This window comes from Dunckerocampus dactyliophorus, chromosome 12 (genome assembly GCF_027744805.1).
Source record: "Dunckerocampus dactyliophorus isolate RoL2022-P2 chromosome 12, RoL_Ddac_1.1, whole genome shotgun sequence".
NCBI lineage: Eukaryota > Metazoa > Chordata > Actinopteri > Syngnathiformes > Syngnathidae > Dunckerocampus > Dunckerocampus dactyliophorus.
Genome location: NC_072830.1, coordinates 25,688,880 through 25,701,955, shown reverse-complemented (window position 1 = coordinate 25,701,955; position 13,076 = coordinate 25,688,880). Strand labels below are relative to the sequence as shown.

The 13,076-nt window shown below is 41.6% G+C and overlaps 1 protein-coding gene across 1 annotated transcript in view; it reads left to right on the top strand.

Moving 5' to 3' along the window:
* Positions 1–1,834: 1,834 nt before the first annotated feature.
* The window catches only part of clpb (ClpB family mitochondrial disaggregase), a 37,453-nt gene continuing 26,211 nt past the window's right edge, over positions 1,835–13,076 (top strand). The window contains exons 1-3 of the mRNA XM_054794401.1: positions 1,835–2,483; positions 3,925–3,976; positions 6,783–6,869. Coding sequence (XP_054650376.1) covers positions 2,027–2,483; positions 3,925–3,976; positions 6,783–6,869 — 596 coding nt within the window. The 5' untranslated portion in view covers positions 1,835–2,026. The remainder of the gene's footprint in view (positions 2,484–3,924; positions 3,977–6,782; positions 6,870–13,076) is intronic.

Genomic DNA, 13,076 nt, shown 5'->3' with positions numbered 1-13,076 from the left:
CATCACATTTAAATTGTTACCGACATTTTCATGGCTACACAATAATAAATTACAAGACACGGTGGATCTGAATTTCTTAAAAAAAACACATGTGGGAATTGATTAAACATGATAGAAGTTGAGCATGTTTACTGGATCTGGTGTGTTCCCATCAGAAAGCTTTTTCATTTTGAACCTTGCCGTGCATGTGTAATACTGAATATTCACCGCTGCTGCCTTAAATGTATCCACACGAATAGCTTTGATATACATATAGAAAATAGTTCATTCTATTTCACTGTGGCAGGCCTGAACTCTTAAAAATGTTGACAAGAGGAAATATATAAAATATAAAATATATAAATATAAAATATATAAATATATAAAAATAATATATAAAATAATATATATTATATAAAATATAAAATAATGATATAAACACACCCGATGGTCCCAGTCAAAACACAGAGCTGGCACAACGTTGACATTTGTTAAGTACCACTGAGAAGAAAAGCTACCCTTTATCAGCACCCTGTATCAGGAGGTGATGGGTTTGCTGAAATGTTAGGACTTATTGAGTTTGTTAGATCAACATATACACTAACACAATTGCTTCTCTGACATTTTTTAATCCTTGTCAAACTCAAGTGACTTGATATTAATTGCCTTTAGGATTAATAACTCAACCCACCCGTGTATTTTTGTGCAGCCTGATAAATAATAACCTCTTTGTAAAAAAAAAAAAAAAAAAATCATAGGGTTGGATGTTGAATAAAAGGAATCAAAATGAACGTGCCGTGTGAGGAAAATTACCACGTTGCGAATTTCAATATAACTGGAGGGTGCTTTGGAGTGAACTTCACTTGAATTTGCATATGCACAACGAAAATGAGAAGCTAGAATGCAGTTTTAATCGTTGGAGTTCTGTTAGGTTCGTTATTCTTACCAGCAAACAAAATTCCTCTCCGTACATTGTGTGTGGTGTACAAATAGATTAGCTGGTGAGAAGAACTCTTATTTGTTCAGGTGCCTACAATGACACACACACAGGCTCACATCCCTCTGGCATTCTAATGAAATGGGTGGGAAGGTGCAAGTGGATTTATGATGACGGAGCATGATGTCCTCAGTGATTCATGCCTGGTGTGGCACAGTAAGTCGCCTGCCATGACATAAAAATATCCACTTAATAAATTAGAGCTCCATGCAGCCGTGGAAGCCACCACCATTTTAGAGCAGATTGAATACATCCCAAAACCTTTTGGGTCACACACTTAGGCTGCAGCAGTTGATCATTACAGTATGGCACATAACATGTTCTCCATTCATAAACTGGAAAGTTGATTGTCTCTTTACATTTCTCACACACAATACCCCAATTAGATGTTGTTTTTGCAGTTTGTGTGAGAAATGAATGAATGAATAAATGTTCTGCACCATTTTCACAATACCGTACACTACATGTCACTCCATGCCATGTCAGCTTTACTGTTACTTGACGACATCTAGCGGTCGTAATATGTAATAGCAAGCAAAATTTGTCAAAACAAGAGCAGCATTACAATATTGTATTTAGGCCTTTTACAAAAAAAGGCCTCTCATAAGCATAAAAAACCCAAAATATGGAGCACTTACTTAGTTACAAAGCGGGTTTAATATAGTTTGCTAGAAAATGTCTCACCAAAATGTCTTTGCATTTGTGACAATTGTGGGAAACACGCGTATTTTCTCTCTTTTCTAGAACATACCTGCACTTAAGCAGCCTACACTTAGTGATTTAATGCGTATTGTCACCATACACATGATACAAGCAAAACACAAAGTTAAAAACAACATTTCCCAGTGTGCACCGCGCCTTCGAGCACCATCCATGCTAGGATGAGGCAAAGCGTTTGAATGCGTGTGGCTGTTGTAAATAGCTCCACGCAGAGACACTCGAGCTGCATCATTAGACATAACATGCTGGTTCCTTTATGATGTTTATTCATTCGTTTCTGATAACCAAGGGGTTTCATTCCTAACTTCTTTTCCGGGTGAGTTTTTCGCCATGTTATCGTCTCTTCCCACCAGGCTATTTGCACGAAGGTCACGGAGCCTGTCACCGTGCAGCCGCGTCCTCCAGACTAGTGCAGGTGCTCCTGCATGTCAGACCATCCGACAGCCACCGGCGGAAAACAACCGCAACCCCATCGTATCCACGTCCCGCGTTTCAAGACGGGGGATTTTGGCTGATGACACTGCGGCTAACAGTGGGAATCAGTCGATGCAGTACCACCATCTCGCCCCTAGATGGCTGTCAAACCTGGAGAACCGTCGCAGCTCCTGGGCCGCGCTGGCCAGCAGAGGGCGCCACAACAAGCTGTACTGGGAGGACGGTGGTCAGAAAGATGGAGGTGAAGGGCGAGGCACAGGAGGAGGAGCCAGCGGGGAACAAGTGGCCTGTGCCGGCGTGCTGTCTGCTGCAGCCGTGGCTTTCTGCCTGAAGAAAGACTCTGATAACAAAGGTACCTCGCACTTTATACTTTGTTCAAATAAATGTTTAATTATTTACATTTTAAGTTTTATACATTTATTTTTGTATCCATTAATCCATTTATACATTAATTTATTGAATGCCCTAGTTTTTGTATGATTCAGTTTTAGATGAAAATTATGCCAAAGTGTTGCCCCAGGTGTCTGGTGTAGATGCCACCAGCAAATGTGCAAAATGTGCCACAGCTTCACGAATTCCAAAAGTAGCACGGTAACAGCATTCATACACACACAATTCCGCTCTCAGCTGTCAGAACTCGTATACCTTCTGGATCAACACCTAACAACTTCCTGTCTGTGAGCCTGGCAGCACTCTGAAATACACAAATAGGATATTCAAACATATAATTGGCTCCTACAAGTAGTATCTATACCTATAGTATACAGGCTCAGTGCAGTTTGAGAGGTATTTTATTGCTAATACAGTGTTCCCTCGCTACATCGCGGTTCACCTTTGGCCGATTCGCTCTTTCGCGGATTTTTTTAAGTGCAAATTTTGCACACAATTTTTTTACAGTGTATGAACGGGCATTGTGTTCTGCCTCCTTGTGGTGTATCTGTTGTATATGTCTGTTGGTGCTCTGCTGCATGTGTCTGTTATTGTACGTACTACTACTACCAGTAGAGGGTGTTGTATACTCATGGGAGAGTTGAAGAGTGTCCAGTTCTCTCTGTAAATAATAGAGCCACAACAGACCTGATTGGCTAAGGGAGAACCCATACAGTTTGTTCTGCGTTCTGATTGACAATGGTTTACAGCCAATCAATCTCCGGACTGCCTGTTTCCTGTTGTATGGTTACTAGCTGCTAGCAGTCCATGCGTGTCTAGCTTGCTGCTAGCGATCATACATGCTGAATGAAGGCAGAAGTTACGCAGCTGTAGGGCGCCTGGAATGCTGTAAATTAATCTTTGGTTCATGGACGAGGAGGAGGACTATGTTTTAACAAGGATACAAAAGCATTAACAAGGATACAAAAGCACTACAGCCTAACAGCGCCAGGACAAGCCACGATCAGAGACGTGAAATATGCGTGAGTCACTAAATTTCTTGTGTCTAGTCTCGTAAGTCAATAATTACAATTTAAATGGAAATTGAACTTTGAGAGTGTTTAAACAAGAAAGAACTGTGACAAAATGTTAATGCCTGTCTGAAAAAAGTGTATAAAGTGTATGGTGAGGAGTTTTACAGCCTTAACATATAAATAAAAAAACATATATAATAATTGTACAGAAATATGGTTGGCTACTTCACAGATTTCACTTATTGCGGGCTATTTAGGGAACCTATCCCCCACGATAAACGCGGGAACACTACTGTAAAATGTAGCTAAGAAATAGTCTAATCTAGATTTATGCCTGAATAATCTCTATACTTTTTAAAATATATATTTTTTCTGGTTTTATCCCAAAAGGCGATGCCCTTTTGGAGGCAGCAAGGACCAACAACCCCCAAGATGTGACCAGGTAATAAACTTGTTGACTAATAAGATGCTTTGACAAGTCGTTATGTTGCGTAAATTGCATGTTTTGTACGTACAGTGATATATGAAGTATGCCTATGCTGTTCTACCACCGTGCATTTCTGCTTATTTTGACTGGGGTTTAGCTGCATGGACATGCAGGAATGAAGTGCAGAACTGTAAAAGTACTTCTGCTGAGGGACACAGTGCTGTGTAAAACATCTGATGCTATCACGATTTTTTCTCGTCTCCAAGGTAGAAATCAGTCACACATAATTTGCAAAAGGTTCGCAAATGAATTGGTATTTAAAAACAAAAGTTGTCGCATGTTGTTGCACTACCACGTGCAACCAACAGGGGGCAGAAGAAAGCTTCAAGATCCGACTTGAACTTTGGCTCAGTGGCATTTTTTATTTACTGGTGTATGTGTTCCACTAGGCTTGCAATTCTTATTTTGCAATAATCAGAGCTTATTTCTTTATATTTCTTTACCTTATTTATTTATAATACAAATTTTCTGGAAAACAAAATACTTTACATTCGTTTTCTGGATGAAAATTAAAAATAAATAAATACAAAAAGTTAAATACTCAACATTAAAATAAAATAATTGTGATACACAAAACCTTTATAAAAGGCGTAGCCTACTCCAGGTGATATTGGATGTTATTTTGCATATGAGCTGGTCTATTTCATGAAAGGAAATACTGGAAGACATTGGTGGCAACATATATCAGCTGTTATGATAAATACAAGCTATCAAGCTGAAGCATTGTTGCTGCTTCAAAAGCATACAATAGCATTATTTTTACCAACTGTAACCACACATATGCCCTGCATTTGATCTGTAACTTTTCCTGCTGTTGTTTTTGCACTCAGAGTTAGTCAGCCAAAAAAAGGAGAAACAAGGAGGCGATAGCATTCTTGCAACCATCTGTCTGGGTGATAATATTGCATAATAAACGTAACTACCATACAGTCTTTTACAGCAATTGCTCACCGAGTCATGAACACTGAATTTGATTTGAAATCTACACATGACCGCAAAATAGGAAAGGATATTAAGTAATATTGGTAGAATTGTAAAAGGCATCACCTAAAATGACAGTGTGCATGTGTTAATCCATGCGTGTCTGTTTGTAAGCTTGAGTTACCTGTGCACAGGTGACAGATGGTTTAGGTGAGAGTGCAGGGAGCCAGTTAGTAAGTCACAGATGTGTTAAGTGCTGTGAGGAGTATCGGGGCGTGTCTCAGACGAACACTATACGAACAAAACTATTCGAACATGTGGTCATGAGACCCACACGAGTGGAAAAAGGATGAAAAGGTGGATTTGAGCATCGAATTCAATGAAATGGTAATAAAAGCAGAGAGAACGATTCCTTACCTTTTATCCCTGTGGCTTAATGGGGAAGGAGGGAGTAGAAGAGGCAGGAAACGCGCTGATTCTGGTCTTCCAGCCAAAGCATTAGCAACTTTACCATCTCAATAATAAGACCACTACACTGCTTAGTTATTGCCGCTTTCACAGGAGAGGATCCTTTAACATGCTCAAGGATACTGTTGCAACCTGGCAGTTATGCGTAGTCTTAAAGAGTTTTGGGATTTCCGAGTGTCTGTGAGGCCATGAATGTGACCGGCTGAGTACTGATTGTGTGTACGTGGGGTGCCGAGGAAGACGGCTGCATGCAGGGAAGTTGAGTTTGCTGATATTTTTATTGACAAGAGGTTGTTGATCGACCACCTCCTACTCATTGTCTCTACAACAGCTGGGTAGACGTTACGATACGGTCTTTATCTTTTTATTTCGAGATCTTTTATACAATTTTTAATATCTGTGGGCGTTTCTCCTCTGTGAGCTTTTTATGATGCTCATTTTCACTTCCATGGTGATGGCTTTACCGTTTTTTGGCACACTGCCACCAGAAGAGCCTGCTTTATGCTTGGAGACTAAATGAACTGCAAAAAGTTAACTAATAAGCGATATTATCCTTCCACAGCGTAGTCGTGGAAAGTTCTCAAGCGAGTCTCATGTTAAAGACGAAAATTAAGTTTTTAATTATGTCGGTGCGTTCATAGCCATAACAACGTTCACCTGTAATTTATGAGGTAAAAGGTCACTGGTGTTGAGCAAGAGGGCCTAGCTAACAATCTCTGTCGTCTAGTTCATTCCAAAAGTGTTTGATGGGGTGAAGGTCAAGGCTGTCTGGTTCTTCCACACCAAACCCTTCCCATCACGCTTCTATAGACCCTGCTTTGTGTACTGGGGCACAGCCGGGCTGGAACAGAAAAGGGTCTTCCCCAAATAGTTCCAACACAGTTACCCATGAGTGAGATAAACAATTAAGATTACAAAGTGTTTCACTTTAGTCCATAAACTGTCCATTTGTAAACTTTTAAAACGTGATAAAAGTTCATATAATCTTAGGGTACGGGCAGAGTACATAGTAATTTCTTCCTGCCCAAATGCTGCCAGGGAGGGGAATCAGACACAGCCAGTAGAGTGCAGATCAGACACCACTGTGTTGACTGTAAACAAGCACTCTATCTGCCTGCACGACAAGAGAGACGACAGATGGATACACACTCTCGCACACACTTAGCACGGTGCCACAAAGTACATAATGGCATACCCTCAAGCACAGAACTTAACACACACCTGCTTTATACATTTAGCTGGTCATGGGGCTGCAGGTAATATGATGGGTATCTTACAGTCGTCTTCAACAAGCTATATCTCTTGCTGCCTTCTGTCTCTTTGTGGCTGTTTCAAATAAGATCTCTTCTTTCTGGTTCCCCACCCCCACTAGACTGTTGCAGGAAGGGGTTGATCCAAACCACCGTCACCGTCTTGGCTGGACCGCTCTCATGGTGGCTGCCATGAACCGACAGCACAGGTGTGTGTGCATGTGTTTGGTCAGTGACTTAATAATTTTGAGCCAGATAACGTGTCAATCGAGAGAGCTGATGTGATTCACCTGACAACAAAGAGGTAGACACTTGGAACCCCACATGATCGTGGATATAATCGGCAATTGCAGCGGAGCCTTTGCGATTGAACACAGTCCAGTCAGGTTGCTGGTCGACCTCCAATTCACATTTCAAAAACATATTTCCTGTAAGAAATGAGAGAAATTAAATGGTGACGGCCCAGGTGAAAACTGTCAACATCATAAAAACTTTATTAAAAATTGAACACAATTTGAAATATTTCCTACCTATCATTGAAGTGTAAAAATAATTTAACCAGTGTTAATGTTAAGATGTTAGAACAGTCTTAAAGGAAATGTGGCGCTCTGAGTGAGTGTGTGTGGTGTAGCTAGTTTTGACTAATAATAGGCCGCGTTCAGCTGTTATTTATTCATATATTTTGTAAAAACCTTGACAGAGTGAAGCCGTGAAATTCGAACGACGAAGTGGTGAGGGGCGACTGACTGTAGCGACATTTTGCAAGAGAACAGTTTTCCAGAAAATTGCTGCCAAATTCTGAATTGGACAGCTTCAGGGCGTTCCACTGTGATTAAAGCACACCAGCAGAACCAGTGGCACAACCAAATGTTCAAACACTAAATTGTGCTAAATAAAAGACGAAAGCAAAAAAAGGACTTTGAATTTGGTGACAAGAAAAAACAATTGTTAAAAGTACATGAATGAAAATGTAAATGGTTTGATTCGTGCTTATGCAATTTTCTAATCAAACGAATGATATATACAGTAGAACACTGTATCGTGAAGTTGAACTTAAACACCTGAAATTTGGATTTTGTGTTTTTTCTACATTCTGTATATGATATCAGTTATTTTATTTAATCATAATTTATGGCATGCAACACAAAAACACTACTAGCCACGATAGAGCTGCTGGGGTTAAATGACGACTTTCATGACTCGGCGTCCCATCTCGGCATCATGCAGCTGTCTACGTGAGTTATTGTGCGCTCTGTCTCTGCATGCGTTGTTACAGCAGGTCTGCAGAAGTGCAACTTTTAGAGTAACAGACGGTCTTTACCAGGTCCCCCGTCTCTCGGTCCAACAAATTAAATTAGCCTCCTGGCCCCCAGAACACACACAACACAGAGAGGGGCTGAGGTTAAGACCGGGCCAAATCCAATTTCAGCAGATTTTTTCCCCCTCCATCAGGAGTCCGTGGTCATTTTTTTTGTTTTTTATTCAAGGGCCTCCACCTGCTTGTGAGAAGCAATGTGTCATTTAAATGTGAACACGCTGGTGTAACAAATGTTACTGCAAGGTCCCCACTTTGTACTGTATATTTATCTTGGTGTTGGATTACTGTTTTACTCCATTGCTATTATTGCTGTGTTTAAATATTCATCAGGAGCTACTCTTGCATACATACGATTTTCATACTGACAATTACATGTGGGTCGTATTACTTTAATGCCTCAGCATGTACGCAGCATACGACCTGAGTGATGACTAGAGTGTGTGACTTCTGCGACATGTTTACTGATGTGGTGCGTGTCGAGTGTTTTGTCCTTTTTCGTTTCACACAGGATGTTTATGTCCGTACTCGTGTGTCACTGTGTGCGTTATGAGCGCTATAACTCAGCCAAGAGGTGACACTCGTCTGTTTTTAATCCTGTCCTCCAACCCCCCAGTGAGCCGTCACTGCTGCAGGGAAGACGGAGCTCCGCTTCACACGCATCCCTCATGCATCTCTTGTGCTCATAGTGCGCACATACACAAGTCACAGTCGGAGTGCGTATGTGATGCGTATGCACTCAGTTTTCTCGGGGCAACTGCCTATTACTCAGCCACACACAACTTTATTTGCCGCAGTTAAGTGAAAAGCCAGTGTGCATTACTCATGAACATGGTCTAGCCTGAAGCCAGTGTCAACTTAGACGGGCGACAAAATGATCCCTCCCCTCCTTCACAGTGCTAAAGTGAGCATGTATGGACTGGAGTGTCATTTCTTTGCAAGCAGAGTATGTTCACTGTCCAATTAGAGTCGTACCATCAACCAGGCAGCGTGTTTAGACCTTGAGATGGGAAAGCAACGTGTAGAAGGGTGTGTGTGTGTGTGTGTGTGTGTGTGTTGCATACGTGTAAGCATGAAGGGTCAGACATTTGGTGGGTGGGCGTGTGTTTGCTTAGCTTTGATGTGAGGCTAAATCGGGGACGCACAGGGCCAGGCCCTCTGTTTGCACTCTTTAACACACAATGTCCTTCTCCATCTCTCTTTCTCTCCGTGCATCCCTCCCTCGCCGTATTCACGTGCACAATGAGCGCTTAGCCGAGTGTAACGCCTGACCTGTCTACCGAGTGACACAGTGGGGTGAAGAGGGAGGCGTGGAACGAGTGGGTGGAGACAGGAGAGAGGAATGCCGGGTGGGATTTAGGTTTGGTACAGGGACCAGTTGTGGGGAAAAAAATCACCAAGGAAATCCTATTGAAATATCAAATTTGTCGTCATGACATAGCTCCAATTTTTGTTGCTGTTTTTGACCACACTGTTAAATTGTATTTTGCAATGCTTTTGTAAAAAAATTGTGAAGAAATCACAAAATATGATACGTGGAGAGAAATTAAATGTACAACAATTTTTGTTGTTGCACACCAAACCAACACCCAGACCGCACACACACACACACACACACACACAGACGGAGAGATGTCAAGAGTGACATACACACACAGCTCATTTATGTACAGTTGTCATTGCCCCTTTACCTAAACCACAACAGTGAAGAACTTGTGCTTATACGTCAACCCTCTCGTATGAACCACTTTCTTTCCTCTTCATTATGAATTTTTTGGGGGGGGGGCATATGCCCCACATGTCAACCTGGAAGTAAATTACCTTCTTTACATTTAATAGAAATGTTTAATAGTACAAAATCATTGCCATATGTAGATGAGGAAGGCTAATTAACACAATAATTGATACTAATTGTGACATTTCCTGATGTGTTGTTGTGTGTCTGTAGTTGGGAACCGCTCTGCATCGTTGCGAGCGCTACATACTAATGGCTGACACGGCTCTCACATTTAATGTCATTTTTTTATATGCAGTGAAACCTTGATTAGTGTCATATAATAGTTTCAGAAGGTCCGACTCTAACCGGAACATTTTTTCTTGTAAGCATCCATTCCAGACAGCCAATTATGTTAACACAGAACATGTTTTTATAGTTTTACAATTATAGCTTTACATGCAAAAAACATTTCCAATTGTGTATATATACATATACAACCCTGACTGAGAATCGAACTCGTACCCTCTATCATGCAAGGCAGAAGTGTGTACCTTTACACCACCATAGTTAGTAATTTTCTATACTGTTTACCAAGTATCAAAATAGACAGGAAATACACACAAATCTTAGGTGGCACTAAAGGGAGAGTGATGTCAGCATGAGGGGGCTGCAAATATAGCAACACACTAACTGTTTTAGAGTTGTGTCTGACTAAAAGGCTCTTAGAAGCAAAAGGGTAAAGTGGTCTCAGGTTTTTAGTCCCAATTTGCATATTTTACAAAGCAGGTCCTCCTGGTTTTTGCTTCATAATGGGTCTTGAATCAGCTTCTTTATGGCCCATAAGTCCAAACAAATACTGACAGCCAAGAAGAAGCAGATCAGGCACTAGAACGTGACTAGGGATGCACCCATCCACATTTTTTCACATCTGATCCCAATATCTGAATTTGGATATCGGTTGATACTGATACAATTCCAATATCAGAGTTCTGTTGGCTTTATTATTAACAAAAAGCAAGTATGATATTGTAGCAACTCAGAAGCTTTGTGTTGTGTAGATGTATGACTTGTTGTGTGGCCGTGAACGCAGTAGGCCGAGCGCTTATGAGGAGGACGGCTGCAGTGCATGTTTTATGATACGCAGATTACGCTGGTATTGGAACACGATACCGATACTGGACCTCTTTCATGATGAGGCTGTGTAGTGATTGGTACCTGGTTCGGGTTTAGGCACAATAACACATTTAGTTTGGTGTAGTGATTATTGACCAACAGGAGCGAACGAGAACCTCTACTTCTTGGCACCTAGTTGACCCCTGGCGTGCACCAGGGTGAGGCGGGGTCAAGTGAGGTCCAGCGTCTGGGCCAGGTGGTCAGAGACATGGATGGTCAGTTCGACTCAGGTGTCTATTATTGTGCAAGAGGGACGGAAGTGTCTGTTTCCTGTCTCCCCTTCAGGGCAGGATGGGGAAACAAACACCAGTCACCCGTTGGGTGCCAAGATGCCTGTTGGAATACGGCAACCTCAGCACCGCCATGTTGTGTTAGGATTATTATTTTTCAAAATCAAATTTCATATTTTTGTAAGTCCAGTGGCCTGATCTCAAGCATTTTTTCACACCATGTCAAGGAGCATAATGCTATATCTCAAATCTTTATGTGATGCACAATGTGACTCCTTCCAGAAATACATTGTGTGTGTGTGTGTGTGTGTGTGTGTGTGTGTGTGTGTGTGTGTCTCAAATATTGCAATCAAACCAGAATAAAAATGCTTGCATGCAGGAAAATTAAAGGAAAGGAAATTGGTTTTGTAACTGACAAGTAATTGTGTTTTTGTGTTTTGTGTTTTGCAGCCACAAAGCCCTCTCCCGTGAGTTTTATTATCTTGTCGGCGACATTGTAATTTGAAACTTTTCCTTGTAAATGGGGCGTTTAACCAAATTAACCTCTGCATCTCTTTTGGTTTGGCCTCAAATTAGTGCTGCAACTCCTCCCAAATAAAGTTAGCCACTTGATCATCAGTTGATTAGTAAAACTACACAAACTCTTTTTAAAAGCTCATTAGGTTTGGCACCGTCCTTCTGGTAATTAAATAGCCTTCTTTCATCTTTTTTAACAACGCATCCATCCTTTCATTCATTCCCCCGCCTCTTCCTCCTCCACAGTTTTCCACTCTTTATCCTTGCCTGTTTACCTTCCTGATGCCATTAACCCCTTTCACACCACCTCATTTCTTTGCACAGCCCTGCCCAGCCTCGTGTGACCAGCCATAGTTAGTTTGGTGTCTCTGAGGATGCGTCTGTGTGTTTGTAGAAGTGCTTGCAGGGGTGAGAGGGGAGCCTTACGTGGGTCACAGCCCCCCTTGCTGGTCCCGGTCACAGGGATACAGTAACAAAAGGGGACCCCCTGATAGTCCTTTAGACCCCCTCAGCAAGGTCAGACACAAAGACCTGGCCAGGCTTTTTCTCAGCCTTTTGCTCTCCCACAGGAACACACATCAAACTACTTTCACATTTGAAGCATGGTGAAACTGATATACAGTGGAACCCCCAAGGTCGAACTCCATCCATGCTCCATCCATGCTCCATCCATGCGGGATGCTGTTCCACCTCTGATTTGTTCATATTTTAAAAAACTGAGTCTGTTCCAGATCAAACTGTCACAATCATAAAACTTTTTTATACACAGGCATATTTTTAGCAACAAAGAAATTAAATGTTGCATAATAAACCCTAAATAAAATAAATTGACCTGCTCACCTTTTGACCGGATAGATGGAAGCATAGCACTTATAAAACCTTGTATCCCCCTTTTTTGTGATTTTGACTTGTTAAGATTCTCTTGTGTTTCCCTGTGTGTCCTGTTAAAAGTATGCATCCAAACAACCAGTGGAAGCATGATTTATATCGCCGTGTTTATAACCGCAACTTTCCTCCGCAGCGTGTGGATTCACATTGAGGTGATGCCACAAATGCAGAATTATTTGACTCCAGGATTTGATTCACAAATTGCCGCATACTAGATACTGAAATCGCAAGTATAACCATGAAGTTGCTCGCGTCATCTCACACTGTTGTTCAGTAGCACAACTGACTGTCAGCCCATATCATCTTGGAATGGTCATTTCCGGCCCTTTGCTGTAACCATTTCACTGAAAATGATCCATTACGGCCTCTCAGGCTACATTAGGAACATGCAGGTTTAATGATGGCCAGCAGGGTTCTGGTAAGGTTCACGTTACGGCCATTGCCCTTGTTCGCCCCCTCCAGTCGAAACAGAGTGGCAGGACCGTCTTTTGTGTGTTTGTGCATTTGCAAACACATGACATAGGTTTGCATGTGCGTATTCGTCTGTAGCCAATGAGAGTACCTGGAATGTCTGTTA